Here is a 14,569-nt window from a genome sequence, read left to right as displayed (position 1 = left end):
CAATTGTGTGAGATGCAAATCCCGTTTCAGCAACTTTTGATGACATAAAACATACATGTCACATGTCAAGTTCATCTATAAAAAAAATTTAAAACTATAAAATAAGATATAAAAACAAATTTAAATTACCTTCAACAACTCCAAAAAAGTTTAAAACTATAAAATAAAATATAAAAACAAATTTAAATTACCTTCAACAACTCCAGTGTAGAGAAGATCTTGAATCTCGCTGGTTTCATGTAATGATTAATCACAAACATTTGTATCTCAGCCTTTGTGTAAATTTTATCGACTCATTCAATTTGAGTACTAATCTTTTGCATGATTAAATTGAGTGAGTGTATTGTACACGGTGTCCGTGAAATGTGGTTATATGTTGCCTCCACTATAGCCTCAACTGCCCTACATTTTTTAGCATTGTTTGTTATAACTTGGATAACATTTGCAGCCCCTCACAATCCACTGCTTCCAAGAACATCACCCCTTTAGGTGACACTGCTCTAACATTGATGAAGGGCCTATTCTTGCAATCTTTCCATCCATAAAAAATGATAGACACTTGTTTCTGCCCATGTATCCTTGATCACATTCAATTGTGTCACTACCCAGGCTTTCTCCTTCAACAATAAGGTGGTTCCCACCTTTTCATACCCATGACTAACATAATCAGAAGTGCCTTGCAAAAGGTACACACTGTTTCCTGTCAATAATGTGATCTAACAAGGTTGAATGGAATCCCATTCACAGCCAAGCAATGGGCAATACTTTGATCAGCAACATCTTTTCATTCATTTTTGAAGGCCACATCCAGTGGGCCTCTTTTCCGTAGATATTTTTGGGTTTAGAAGGTAGTGGCATTGGCAAGAAAGGATGTGGGACAATAGATTTTACCAAGCCTCTAGGAGGTCCCATCGAGCGTGTCTGGGCATGGGATTTTTCTGTCTTTCCTCTATTGGTTCTCTTATCAGCTTCGTCTTGTTCTTTAGCATATTGCAAGATTAAATGAGTTGGCAGCCTCTTCCCATCTTCCCCTTACAAGGTTTCACTCTATAGTATGAGCTCGGATACTCTACGTTGCAATGGTTATACTGCCAAAAATACTTGATAGTATGAGCTTGAATACTGTACATTGCAATGGTTACACTGCTAAAAAACTCCTACCACTGGGCACTGCCCTAATCATTGTTGTGTAATACCAAAGCAGTGGATTTTCATCTATTTTGAAAGGGTTTTCCTTGACAATTGAACTAGAGCTTCCACTTGCATTTCCAACCATTCTATCAAACTCTGAATAATGGACATAAAATGGAAAGAAAACTCAACTCATTATTGCAAAATAATTAATTGACAAAAAATTGGCATTACAACCCCGCAATATGTATACATTTTTTAAAAAATATTTTGAAATTTATTAAATTCTTGAACAAAATGAAGATTCACTTACCTTTGTGCACTAAATCTGCCTTCCCAACGATTTCTTAATCTTTGATGCAAGTCTTAGTCCTCCTTAGTGTTCATTTTCAAAGGAAAATGCTACAACTGTAGAACAAAGCAAAAATGGTGAACAATGCTTGAGAGATGAATGAATGACCAATAAATGACTTAATTAGGGATTAGAGGCTTTTTAATTAAAAAATAAAAATAAAAATGCAATGTAGGCCCTGTTTTTATGGCAACCATATGTGCAGATCCCTGTGGATTCTGCTTATATTCTGGCAGGATTTTGAACAGGAATACGGGTGGAATCCAGATCGGATTGTACCCGAACCAGGGTCTGAATCTTATGAGAGGGAACCAGTACTGTAGTTTTTCGTTTTTCTGGGAAGATTTGTGAATCTGGTTGTTGAAATTTTTAAGTCTGCAGAAACTTGACAGTTTAAGAGACTTGTGACTTACCATAGGCAGACTTGCCCTAGCAAGTTGCAACTGTTTGTTTTGGAGGGCTGTGGTCAACTTGTGACCTGGCAAGTTTATGCCAAGATTTACCAAGTCTTATGTCTATGCATACAACTGAATAGAAGAGGGATTTGACATAGCATTGTGGTAGAGTACTAATGCTTTTTTATGTGCAACTTGATAAGTTTTGATAGCCAAATCACTTTCTAAATGAATTTTAACAATTTCAATATTAAGAAGAACAGTGAACTTTACTGTAGCTATGGTTTGAGGAAAAATTGCCAACAGGAATGTGGTTCTGAAAAAAGAAATTCATAGAATATAGACTATGAGGCATTCCTTGAGTTGAAAGCTCTTGAGAGAAAAAAAAATTGATGGATGGATGAATAGTAAAAGCTGATACTGATTTAAGTGGGAACTATTGATTTTATATCTTACATTTAGTGATATGAGAGAGAAACTAATTATATTGAACTTAGTTGTACTTCATCTTTTTCTTTAGTAAAAGGCCTTTGTTATCATTTTATCTTTCTAGATCTTCTGGATCGTGGCTGGAGAAGATCTGGTATGTTTCTTTACAAACCTGAAATGGAAAGGACATGCTGTCCCCCTTACACAATTCGGCTCAAGGTAGACTCATTTGTTCCATCTAAAGAGCAAACACATGTCTGCCGGCAGATGCAAAGGTATAAAATTGTAACTATCCCAAGATAAATTTAATGAGATCTACTAGTTTTGTGCAAGTGATTGTGATCCTTTTCAAGCACTTGAATAATAGTGACTATCCTTCAATTCGTTTTGTTTGTTGCCAAGCTTGTAATTTCCACTTACAACCTTCAGGTTTTTGGATGGATCTTATGATGGACCAAGGACTGTAGGAAACATGCACAAAGAAAATGCTCTTACTCCTGGAAGATTATGCAGTTCAACCTTAAATATGTCTGCAAAAGCAGAAATGCAGGGAACTTCTGTGTCTCCTAGTGTATCATTGGAATCACAAAATTCGAAGACATCTGAAATAGACAAAGAGGCAATGTATATCTCAAAGAAGATTGACGATTTAGTCAATGCTTGTGTAGAAAGTGAGGAACTTCCTACTGGTGTCAACTTCCCCAAGGCAGCTGTGAAAAAAGCGACAGTCCAGAAGAAGAAGAAATTGAAAGAAAATTTTAAAGACTTAAAATTCTCTTGTAATATTTCATTTCAAATTGCAGCCATCCTGAATAAGGTGAAGCTGCCAGTGAAGTTGAAGAGTGCATCTGATGTTTTGGAGAATGGCCAACGTCAGCAAGAGAGATCGAGAGAAGTTTCTCCCATAATTGTAGCAGAGAAATTGGCCTCCAAGCTAGAAACAGTTGGAGGGTTTCCTGGTTTCCTTATACAGGCCTGCAATGGTTATCTCAATTTATTTTCTTGCAATGGAATGCAAGATTTGGAACAAAGTTTTCTTGGTAAAACATCTGTAGTAAAGACATGTCCTGCACTTTCGTCAGAGAAGACCAAAGTTGATGAGAAAAGAGCTGTGTCTTCTGATGACAATCAAAATTCTCAGAAGCATGAAAGACAAAGACTTGAGATTCATCTGAATAGATCGTCATTTGATCCTCAAGAGTTTGCCTTGTACAAGAAGTATCAAATAAAGGTGCATAATGACAGACCACAGGATGTTGAGGCAAAATCATACCGAGGATTACTTGTAGACACTCCTTTAGTTTATGTTCCAGCAACTGATAACAATTCTGTTCCAACTTGTGGCTTTGGTTCATTTCACCAGCAATACTTGATTGATGGGCAATTAGTTGCTGTTGGTGTGGTTGATATATTACCTAAATGCTTTTCAAGCAAGTACCTGTTTTGGGATCCAGACTATGCATTTTTATCTCTTGGGAAGTATTCAGCTCTACAAGAAATAAAATGGGTGCAGGAGATGCAAAAGATATGTCCTTCTCTACAGTATTATTATCTTGGCTACTATATTCATTCTTGTCCAAAAATGAGATACAAAGCAGCATATAATCCCTCAGAACTGTTGTGTCCTGTTCGCTATCAGTAAGTTCTGTTACTTTTACTTGTCCAAATTAAACTTAAGCTCCTTTTGTTATTGCCTTCTTTCCAATGTAAGTTGAGAATGTTTGTGCCTGAAGTTCTATTTTTAACACTTTTAGTTCTGTTCTGTTCGCAACTTCATTCCTGCTGTTGAAACTGCTCTAGGTAATATAAATTAGTAACGCTTTAAGCATTTTCAGAGCCTTGAAGAAGCCTACTAAATAATGATTAGGATTAATTGAACAGTTAACAAGATTTTCCATTAATAAGGAATCCCTTTGAAAGCCCTCGTCTACATAAAAGGACACATTGACTACTGTTGATCCCCATTCAGATCAACAATTCTTGTCTTTTTTGGGTTGCTCTCCAAATCAGGTTAAGACTTATAACGTCTCACACTCTATTTTGTTTATGCTTTCAGGCTGTTCCTTATAATATCTTCATCTTTTTTGCTGACATTAATCTTGTAGACAGCCCAGAAGCTGCTTTGGTTAATATAAAATTATAAATGATTAAAGCTTTAGTAGCTTCAATCTCTTGGAGAAGTATACCAACCATCGATCAAGGTTAAAGAAAAGTTTACCAAGATTTATCACAAATGAAAAAGCTCTGTGAAAAGCCTTTGTTTACATTGTTTTACTGTGATGTGTCCCTCTAAGAATCCCAGCGTTTCTGGTGTGAGTATATCTTGTGACAGGGGCAAACTTCCCCCTGTCGCCCCTTCACCAATGCTGCAATGGGGAATGTCCCCAAGACTTTCCTGCAGTGCCTCACCTTGCCTCAAGCAATAGCCCCACTGCCTGAAGAACTGCTATAACAATTTTGTGTTTAGAACATTCTAAAGAAATTGAACCATTTTTGTGGTGATTGTCTTCTGCATTTGAGAAAAAATTGTTTCTCTCTCTTATATTTTACATTGTAGTTAGCTCTGCACCTCTTGCAGTATATAGCAATAATATCATAAACTCTACTTGTATGTTTGGTTCGCCAATGATATCATACATTCAGCACTTTTTACTACTTTAACAACTATGCTGCTTAATTATGATTTTTTTTTACAGTAATTAAAACAGCACATATCAAACAACTACGAATGCAAACAGCAGCAATAAATGACGACTCAATACTTTTAAGGGTGAATTTTTCTGGTACCTTTTGAAACTAATATTTGCCATAATTAGGTTAAACCAAAACATCTTCACCATGCTAATGATCCTTAGTTAACTTGGTGCAGAACCATCCTAAGAGTACCCAAGAACCTTGTGAGCTTCCTGCACATGATGCCAATTGATGCTGTTTAGTACCATATTATATATTTCAATTGAAATTTCTTATACATATTTCTATAACTAGTTTCGAAGTGCTACATTATATTTGTGCCACCATCTCCTCACTGTCCCCAAATTTTGGTCCATAACCAAAACCTGTTGCTGTGTCCCCCATCTCTCCATTCTGAAACTGTGGGACAGAGGCTTACTACCAAACGTTACATGAACTGCCATTTCATATCAATCATTAGTTTCTTTTCATGCCCAAAAAGCTCATATGTAAAGCTGCTCCAAAGGGCTTTTACTGCTGCCTTCTTGTTGAGCACCTGCTGCGAATCTGCTTCCACGTGTTCTACAACATTTTTTAATGCTTTTGTGGACCCCAAGTTTCTATGCATTAGTAACATCCTCAAAAAGCTTCTTTGATCATACATCTGTCAAAAGTTCCAATCCAACTGGTTATAATTCCTCTGTGGATTAAATGACCTAGAAGCTCTCTTGAGTGTTTTTGACGAGTGGAAGAACATAGATAAAACTTGATCCAATGGGGCCGATTTATCCCCAATAATGGATGTACTTAAAAACCTTTCTCAGTATTTAATATGGCTGAAATGACTGTTGGTCAAGACTGATCTGATAGCTTGATGAAGTCAAGGAAAGAGAAATCCCCAAAAGAGATATCCAACCCAGCAGCTATAAACACCACAGTGGCAACGACAAAACAAAACAATGAACAAAACCAGCAAGAAGGAAATAAGATTTTCAATTTTCATAAAGCTGGCCTGTAAATGCAGATTACAGATTATCAATAGCTATGCCTTATTACTATGGACCCAAGTCTAATTTTCTGTCTTCACAATCAGATATATTGGCTCTATTACCAATCTTAATACTTGAATGCTACTTCTAAACAAGAACTACTCCGGCGGTCTGATTACCATTGTTGATTGCCTTAATACAATCAAGCAATCGACTAACACCTTCAATCTGCCTCGAACAACTTGAGCGCAGTCCTTGAAAACCATGAACTCACCCTTCAATCAATCCGCCACCTCTTCCTTGTGCAATCCTCTGCAATTGTAGGTCAGATCTACCTTCTGCCATCCCATGAAAAGGATCTTAGGATTCACAACCTTTGGAACTCGATCTAATCAATCCTTTTGTAGCAACTCTCTCTGTCATGCACAATCAGCAGCAAATCCAGTCCCTAACCTCCTTGGACAAGCCTCTTGTTGATGTAGGCCAAATCTGCAGTTCTGCCACCACACAAACAACAAATCTGCAACTTTGTGAGCTCAGGAACTCAGATGAGCAATCGCATGAATCATAACTACACTTTGATACCATTTGACGCAGTGAAGGCAAGAGAAATCTCCAAAGAAGATGTCCAACCCTGTAGCTATAAACACCACAGCAGAAATGACAAAGCAAAACAATGAACAAACTAACAATAAGGAAATATGATCTTCAATTATAATTAAGTTGGCCTGCAAACACAGATTACAGATTATTCAACAGACATGCCTCATTACTAAGGACTTGAGCCTTATTTCCTATCTACACAATCTGATATATTGGCCGTCTTTATTACCAATCTTAATGCCTGAATGCTACTTCTAAACAAGGTCTACTACCCTACTTATATATAAGATTGCAAACCGCGAGTCAGCTTACCTGATCAACTATCTTCACTCAAGACAAAGAAACGTATTACAAGCATATAGGTCAGGGCCCAAATCCATAAGAGCACTCTCAATTTGATACATCATGATGTGCACAAGGCAGTCTGCCACATGTATAGCAATGTAGAATGATGTGTCATTAGGCTTTGCATAACATGGAGTTTCGTCGCAAGCCAAATCTTGCCAACCTCGTGGTTAAAACAAGAAACCAAATATAGGACCAGATCAATTTTAAGATAACTTCATTTGGAAATATCGGATCAAGCTGCACAGTTAGATATAGGATCTCCATGATGGCTAGAGCACACCATAAGGATTGCATAAGATAACAAACCAACTGTACCGATTCTACCCAAAAAACAGACTTTCCAGTGAGAACAGAAAACAGGCAAACAGAAAGGAAATCTTTTTGGATGATGCAAGATTGCCAACTATCCTTGGATGCTCCTGCATAATAGCTCTCAAGCAACATTGTGGGTATGAGGGGGGATATGAAGCTTCCTTTAACTTCTAAAAGAATGTAATGTGGTAAATGACGGGTCCTATATTTCAGTTGTGGCAGATCCATGGATTCTCGAAGATTTCTCATGAGACTGGGGGAGCACTCACCGTCTCTTCTAATTTGCCAAGACCTGTGGGAATTGTCAATATTTTTTGTGTTGTAAGGTTTTTTGGGCCAGGAACTGCAAGTTTCATTAGTTAATTTGGATGGGGAAGGGAACAGAATTTACTTTTCAAAATTTTGTGTTTCAACACCCTTTTAAACCCAAATTTATTGTAAATTTTTAGTGAATCCTACTTACCATTCTTTGTTAAGGAAAAGTGTTTTACCTTGAATTTCTTGGTGAAGAGGGTGCATACCTTATGATTTCGTGAGATTTAGACATTTGATACCTTTTATCATTACCTATTGCAGGTGGATTCCCTTCCAAGTTTCAAAACCCTTGCTTGATAGGAAGCCCTATGTTTGTCTCTCTGACTATCTCACTGTGGAATCCATTTCAAACCAGGATCACGAGCAAGGGCAGGATTTCTCTGGACAAGATGATCATGAAATGGAAGATGGACTGGAAATGCATGATAGTGACCTAAATGAATTCTTGAATTCAGATAGTAGTGATGATTCAATAGGCATTGATAGCATTGCAAATCCTGATAGTGATTTGGCTGCAGAAGATATCAGCGGGGTCCTGATTCAAATTAATGACTTGCGGTTTCAATTTCAGGTATCCTTTTTGCTTGTGTTTCTGGAGACAAATTTTTATTCTGAGACATTATAAACAGTTTTTCTCGTTATTTATTAGAAGCTCATTTGCCTTAATGCCTGTGGCTTATTACTTCTGTTTTTTAAAATATTGAATGTGAAGGACTTACAGACTTTTGGTCTTTTTGATCGTGGAAACCCTGATTCATTGGTGGGACATTTGAGGAAATATGTCAAAGTAGTTGGTACCGAACTTTCTAGACGGATGGCATACTGCCTAGCCTGACTACAGAAAGTATTGCTACTGGTAGTTGTATGTACTTGCAGGCAATTCTCATTGTAATTGTATGTTCTACATTCAATGTGTCTGCCTCTAATGCAGGATATGTTTTCTGAAAAATAAGGCAAAGATCTATTTTCAGAAAGTACCTTTATACAGTTCAATGCATACGCAAATTGTGCATTCGGGGTTCAGTACTAGAGTTTAAGACTTGACGGTCTTTTACTTTTTGATGATCTTTAGTACTGAGCTTTTATCTGCATTCACATATTATTGGAAATTGTACCATATAAAGCAGGGGGTTCCACTTTCGTCAAGTCAAAGTGATCCCAAGTACCTTCTGGGAATTGTGAAAAAAGTGGATCAATTGAGATTTTTTCTCTAAACCTATAATTTAGTAGACAAAGTTGCCAATAATAATGTTATGAGCCATCTAGTGAGGCTGTCTTATATGCAAAAGGAGCAGGATCAACACATTTCTTATGCAGAAACTTGTACACTGACCAAAAAACTTGTCTTCAAAAAAATAAACAACTCCGTATCTGAGACTTTGGACTTGATTTGTAAATCACAAGGAGCTCGATGCTTTTAATGATTGTCTTTCAGTAACATCTATTGAAAATTGGAATGTTATGAACTCTATCCAGAAGTTATGTGAAAATACCATAAGTTACATTGGTTTTTATTTTGAGCTCCAATGCTAATACCTTTCTTTGATGAAGAGTTGAAAGAAAAAAACTTACAGAAGGGGAGAGGACCAAAGTAGTTGAGGGTGGTCCAATACTTTGAGCAGTTAATTGTGTTGGGCACGAAAGCACTATTCCTTTAAGCTATTAGTTGTGACTTTCAATTATGGTTAACTAAATCACAAGTACATCTTCCAATAAGTCACATAAAAAAATAGCAAATATGCGATGAGGCAAGTGCATCAAGAAGCATAGTTTAACAATTATAAGTTATTGAACACCCAAACAAGAACATGTTGATGTGGTACAGTCTTTAATTAGGCAGGGGAGAGGACTGGGTACTTGAACACGTTCCAATAGTTGTGATGGGAGTTGTTGCCTTGATACCTATACGTATTGACTTAATGCCCAATTTTTTTGACAACATTGTACCAATACTTGTGACTTTAAAGTTGTTAGTACAATGATGACTACCCAAAATTGAATAAAATGTACCTTCAGTTATAAAAATAAACCAATGATATGATGCCACATCAATTGTTCAAATATAGGTACTCCTTTTGCACTACCATTGGTCTCACTTTATATTTGGGTTGTTTTGGACAACTTGACAAAAAACATATTGATGTGTTATCATAATGGTTGATGTGGACTTGAAACCTTAGTTATAAGTAGATAATTTGCCATATAAGCTATTGCAAAAAATTGCGAGTGATTTGAAATTTCCACATAGGATTTTGATAAGTGCGAAGTTAGAGTGTTCAAAAACTGGGTCCTCTCCCCTAGACTTCGAACTTACCAAAACCCAAAATCGAACTACGAACAAAAAAACATTGTGGCAAGCATCTCAGTTTTTGCTTGCCGTGACCATGGATCCTTCATCATCTATCTTTTTCCAAGTGTATACACTTATCTTCTTTGGGAGGTCATGGAACCTCTTCTTGTTCCATCAATTGTCATAGTTGAATTTTAATTGTTTGGCTTTATTTTTTTCAAATTATTGATGATTCGATTACAGAGTAGTAGGGTTGAGACTGTAAATTGTCAGTTTTACAAGGTGCTTGCGGCAGTGCTTAATATATGCCATCCACTTTCCTTACCTGTTCTAAGAAAAGTTATGTCATCTTTCAAATTTGAAGGCGTTAAAATGAACACGTGGAATGCTAGCATTTCGCTGACTAATGAACCGAGTCCAACAAATTGTCCTACAAGATGTCAACCACCCTTGAGCATGATATTTAGAATTATTGGACTTATTCCTTCACTAGCTCAAATTGGCAGAATTAGGCTAATGATTTGAAGAAAGTCCAACTCTCTTTGTTAGTGGAGTAACAATTTCCTTGAGATAAATCGAATCTTCTTGCTGTGAAAAATCAACTATTGCAGTCACTTATTATTAATCTCCTATCATAAATGATTATTAAACTGCTGAAAACAAATTCCCAGCTAATATTGAAAAATAACACAACTGCAACTTCACTTAATATAATACGAAAAGAAATGAACAACACAATGAACACAATATTTTCGAACAAATTGTCCTTGGAAAAACCCCTAAGGGAAAACCAGTTCTACAGCTGAGGAATTATATTAAACTTTAGCAAATCAAGAGATACAAAATTCCTTGCCTCTTACTGGCAGAACTCCGACAACCTCCTAATTTCTCCGTTGATATTCTCCATTGCTATCCCCACGCTAACACTGCGCCTTTGCTAACACTGCAAGACAATTTGCTATCACTACAAAATGCTTTTCCAAAACTTGTATATCCAAATGACCCAATGACCCCTTTTTATACTACCCTATTGGAAAAACTAATGACCGAGATTAAATCAAACCAACGGCTGAGATTAAGACAACTTGACAGCCAATAATAGAATTGGTTGCAAGGTGTCCAAAAGAGAATCACTAAAATTAGTAAATAATTATCCGTGCAACAACCATTTACTAATTCTTGGCAAGTGGACAAACAACTGTCCAAACTACCCATAACTAATGCTGCTATACATAGATAAGGACGAACAACTGTCCAAGCTACCCATAAATATTACTGCTATTTTCGGGTCAGAAATAACAGCTGTCCAACTAACAATAATTAACACTTGCTATACAGATATTATATTGTTGGCAGTGCATCTTTTAAAAGAGGATATATCATATTTTCATGTAATAACGTCTATGATTTCTTACTCTCGATTATGTCCTTAGAACCTCAGCATTCATTCTTTTAGATAAAGTGGTCGGGCTTTCTAATGGTGTTTGTTGTTTGTTGTTTTTTAATGTTGAAACATTTACCTTGATCGATAGGTAAATTTACTAACGCAAGATCCTGCGGGTCTATTTTTCAAATACATAATGTTGTAAGAAAAACATTTTGTGAGTTAATGGGTTTTACGTCAATGGTCATGGGACAATTTGAACGGTCGGAGGATAATTTTAGTTGATAAGCTCTGTGGGAACTTTGTTTCCCTAAAATTAATATTTAGGTTGGAAAATTGTCAGTACTTTGTTGAATTTTATTTTCCACTTTCAATTTGTGAGAAGTAGTAAAAATTACACATTATAATATTTTTAATTTATTTTTGAATTAGCTTTAGTTTTTTAGTTTTTTTTTTTCTTACTTTTTAAATCTTTGGTAATTATTATAGATTGCTTAAATTTATGAGAAGTAAAAAATACACATTTATATGAAAATAATATTATAACATCTTTAAAAATAACCACACAAATTTTGAAAATAATATCATAATATATTTTTAAAATTTTTGAAAAATAAATATTCTATGTTTAAGGCATATCATGTCAATAATCAGAGCTAAACTAGACATTTCTCATAGATTGCTTTTAATAATAAGACAAGTGATCTGCACACATGTTTCATCATAGAAATTATTCATATTTAATCTACAATAGATAATTTTTTTTTTCATTATTACTCATTTTTATATAACTTGTTTACCAATTATTCTCAATGCATAAAATAATATACTCCTATCAGCTCTTTGTTGCATGTACAACAACTGCTAGTATTAATTGGTCTTTTGATATCCTCATCTCATACATGAAAATGTATTTTGCTTAAATTTCAACCGAGATTATAATTATTTTTTAATATTTATGTCAATTTTTATTTCTCTACTTTTTGAAACGTCGATCGAACTAATTAAATATGGTGTTATGACAAATCATTTTCAGAAGTTCATAAATTAGAAGTACTACTGATCAAATTCAAATTGGTTTGCTTTTTGTCAAAGTGATATTTTATCAAGTCTTAACATGGGGTGCTCTCGATTAATAAAGCGTTTTTGATTAGAGCTATGAAATGATTTAAAAGGAAACGATATCAATAAGATTAGCCAACAAAATTTAAAGAGCCCAAATTCTTTATGATATTAGAACATGGATAGGCTTTGTGTGTGTGTGTGTGTGTGTGTGTGTGTGTGTGTGTGTGTGTGAGAGAGAGAGAGAGAGAGAGAGAGAGAGAGAGAGAGAGAGTGATTCCATTACTTTGTCACAAATGTTGGCATAGTGAAGTGTGAGTGAAGTAGGTTAAAAATGATAAATTGCCTAAATCTTGTACATTGCAATAGATATAGAATTAAATACGAAAATAGTAACGAAAAAAGATCAAAACATAGAGAGGAACCTAGCACTAAAATCTAGAGTTGCTTATGTTGGAAAAGATCATTAGGTATTCAATTTTGAAGGTGGTAAGAGGCTTGAGAGATGGGTAAAAAATGGGATATGGAAGCTTTGGACAATTAGCTTTGGGCACTTATAGTTGTCTATACTTTGTTTGCAACATTCTTACTATTGAATTTGTACGTGTGCAAAAAATGGCGAAAATGGTTATATCATACAGCAACTTGCCTATGTAAAACTTTGTTAGTGTTCACACTTCCACAATGGTTATGATAATGTAGGATGTGTTCACTTTCAAAATAAGAGGTTAAACCAATTATGAACGCTAGAATGACAAGATCTTACCTTAGGATTGAAACCCTCTAAATAAATTTCATACATCATTTCCTCACAAAGTCTTGCAACATATTAGTGCATGCTCATAAATAAAATAGCATAGCTTACTTCATAATTGTTGTAGAAAAATTGAATGTTCAATTGAATTGCTTGATTATTTTCTTATTGGATGTGCCTGATTGATTAAAATTGCTTGTTTGAAGATGCCAGATTAATTAGAATTTTTAAATGTAAAAGAGAGCTATTTTTTGTAACTCATTATTTTCTGAATAACCTTTTGGGATGGGTAACCAAACAAAAGTTGAATCACACAACTATGTAATGTCTTGTATTGGAGCTTACTATATTTTTTCCTAGAATTCCCAAATAAGGTAACATGATATACTTAGGAAATATAGATTGACAAGTTTAAGTCTATATTAAGACATTGCAACAAAGTTAGATCTCATTATGAAAAGATGAGAAAACGTATAACTTGCAATATGGTAAAGAGAATCCTAATCATCATTTTAAATTGTATGATGTGCATGTAGGGATTCAATAACATTTTGTCTAACAAACTATCCTCATCATTACTTTCCATCAAGACCAAGAGGATAAATGTCACTCACCCTTCAACCCCATAGCCCCACTTGGGGGTGGCATATTGGAATGCAACTTTAGGCACTACTTGCGCACCTTATTATGTACTCCAACCTATCCTTCATAATGTGACAGTTTGTTGATTAAAGTAATGAGTCTTCTATATATATATATATATATATATATATATATATATATATATATATATATATATATATTGCTAATTTTACCATTGTGAATTGATGCCTAATATATAGAAGGCTCCTTATTACTTTAATTAACAAACTATCACATTATGAAGGATACACTAGAGTACATAATAAGGTACACAAGTAGCACATAAAGTTGCATTCCAGTATGCCAACCCCCAAGTGTGGCTTTGAGGTTGAAGGGTGAGTGTCATTTATCCTCTTGGGCTTGACAGAACGTAATGATGAGGATAGGTTGTTAGGAAAAATGTTATTGAATCCCTACATGCACATCATATAATTTATAATGATTATTGGGTTTCTCTTTACCATATTGCTAATGTTAATTGCTTGTCATTCAAACATACTATTCAGTGGAATATATGATAACACTTTAGCAAGACAATTGTTCTTTACATTTGGCATCATTTTGAACACCAATCATAGCATGCTAATTCTGATTAATTTTGAAACCATATTATTGTATGAATATGCAATTTACTTATATTAGAGATGATTTGATATGAATTCCTTAAATTATGGTGCCCTTTAAGTACCATTTTGCGATGCATAGCCCTCAATTGGTGGTGAAGAGTCACCTCCTTGGCTATGGTCACTATTTTCCCCAAGGTGTTGTCTCTCTCAACGTGCTTTTTATCCCTTCATTATGAAACAATGTTGCCAATTCTTGTAGATGCCTATTATTCAATCACCGACTTTAAGTAGATGCCTATTATTCAAAGAAAGGGATATAAATCA

At 35.1% G+C, this 14,569-nt stretch overlaps 1 protein-coding gene across 5 annotated transcripts in view; it reads left to right on the top strand.

Moving 5' to 3' along the window:
- LOC149543984 (arginyl-tRNA--protein transferase 2-like) overlaps nt 1-9,061 on the top strand; it is a 94,818-nt gene extending 85,757 nt beyond the window's left edge. For 2 of the 5 annotated variants that reach the window (XM_089798627.1, XM_089798629.1), the window contains exons 3-6: nt 2,432-2,582; nt 2,737-3,945; nt 7,809-8,118; nt 8,260-9,061. In XM_089798627.1, the coding sequence (XP_089654753.1) occupies nt 2,432-2,582; nt 2,737-3,945; nt 7,809-8,118; nt 8,260-8,382 (1,793 nt within the window). In that variant the 3' untranslated portion in view covers nt 8,383-9,061. The remainder of the gene's footprint in view (nt 1-2,431; nt 2,583-2,736; nt 3,946-7,808; nt 8,119-8,259) is intronic. The other 3 variants (XR_016355726.1, XR_016355727.1, XM_089798628.1) reach the window with 3 other exon arrangements.
- The last annotated feature ends 5,508 nt before the right edge of the window (nt 9,062-14,569 follow it).

This window comes from Cupressus sempervirens, chromosome 8 (assembly GCF_028749045.1).
Source record: "Cupressus sempervirens isolate cs-2001-9-10 chromosome 8, ASM2874904v1, whole genome shotgun sequence".
Classification (NCBI taxonomy): Eukaryota; Viridiplantae; Streptophyta; class Pinopsida; order Cupressales; family Cupressaceae; genus Cupressus; species Cupressus sempervirens.
The sequence above is the reverse complement of the archived record's forward strand: the minus strand, read 5'-3'. Positions and strand labels throughout refer to the sequence as shown.